Below are 790 nucleotides of genomic sequence, written 5' to 3'. Positions count from 1 at the left end.
TTTTCAATTTTTATATTCTCAAATTTTATTCGATTTTGATTGATTTGTAAAAATGTTTTAAATCACAAATGATTTATTTTTACAATATTTTCATTATCTACCTACGGCTATACAAATCCTACAAGTTTATCAAGTTCCCTGATGAAATTGTTCGGATCACCTTTTTCGTACTTTTTCAATTTATTGAGATTAAACTGCCTCAGGGTTCGGCAGAGGGTGGATGGGGTACAGGAGATTAAGACATTCTCAGATGCCAGCTTTTCAGCCAATTCAGTCTGATGGTTGTGCATCAGGGAGTCATTAACAACAACAATAAGAGGTTTGCTCTGCTCCAGCACCTCAATGCACGTTCCAGCTCCAGCATGACTAATTACTAAATCGGACTCTGCAATAAACTGCCCGATATCTGAAGTGTATTGAAATTTATTGGTCTGGATTTCAGGGATTTCTGAACTAGAATTATTGCCCTCGTAGGAACCAGTCTGAAGATGTATCCTTTGGCATTTTAATTCCCTAAGGACTTGTGCCATTTCTTCGGAATTTATTGTATCAATTAACTCCCTGAAGTGCGTTGAGCCAACTAAGAAATTTGTGGGAAAAATAAGTAATAATAATTGAATACAATATTTAAATTAGTCGTATTACCTGTGACAAAAATAGTTGGAAACTCCATTGATTTCCAGAGGTTTTCCTCAAGAAAAATAGTTTATTCGAGGTTTTAAATGTTTATTCTGTTTGACACGGACACTTGTTCAGGGTTACCAACTCTTGCGTCAGCAACCCAGCCGGC

The 790-nt window shown here is 36.2% G+C and overlaps 1 protein-coding gene across 1 annotated transcript; it reads right to left on the bottom strand.

Moving 5' to 3' along the window:
- Positions 1–790, bottom strand: LOC129798523 (UDP-N-acetylglucosamine transferase subunit ALG13 homolog). The gene is made up of 2 exons (XM_055841725.1): positions 646–790; positions 1–580 (listed from the first exon to the last, which is right to left on the bottom strand). The coding sequence occupies exons 1-2, from the start codon at positions 671–673 to the stop codon at positions 108–110; spliced, it is 501 nt and encodes a 166-aa protein (XP_055697700.1). The 5' UTR covers positions 674–790; the 3' UTR covers positions 1–107.

Source organism: Phlebotomus papatasi, chromosome 1, assembly GCF_024763615.1.
Source record: "Phlebotomus papatasi isolate M1 chromosome 1, Ppap_2.1, whole genome shotgun sequence".
Lineage (NCBI taxonomy): Eukaryota > Metazoa > Arthropoda > Insecta > Diptera > Psychodidae > Phlebotomus > Phlebotomus papatasi.
Note: the sequence above shows the minus strand (reverse complement) of the source record. Positions and strands in the feature narration are given on the sequence as shown.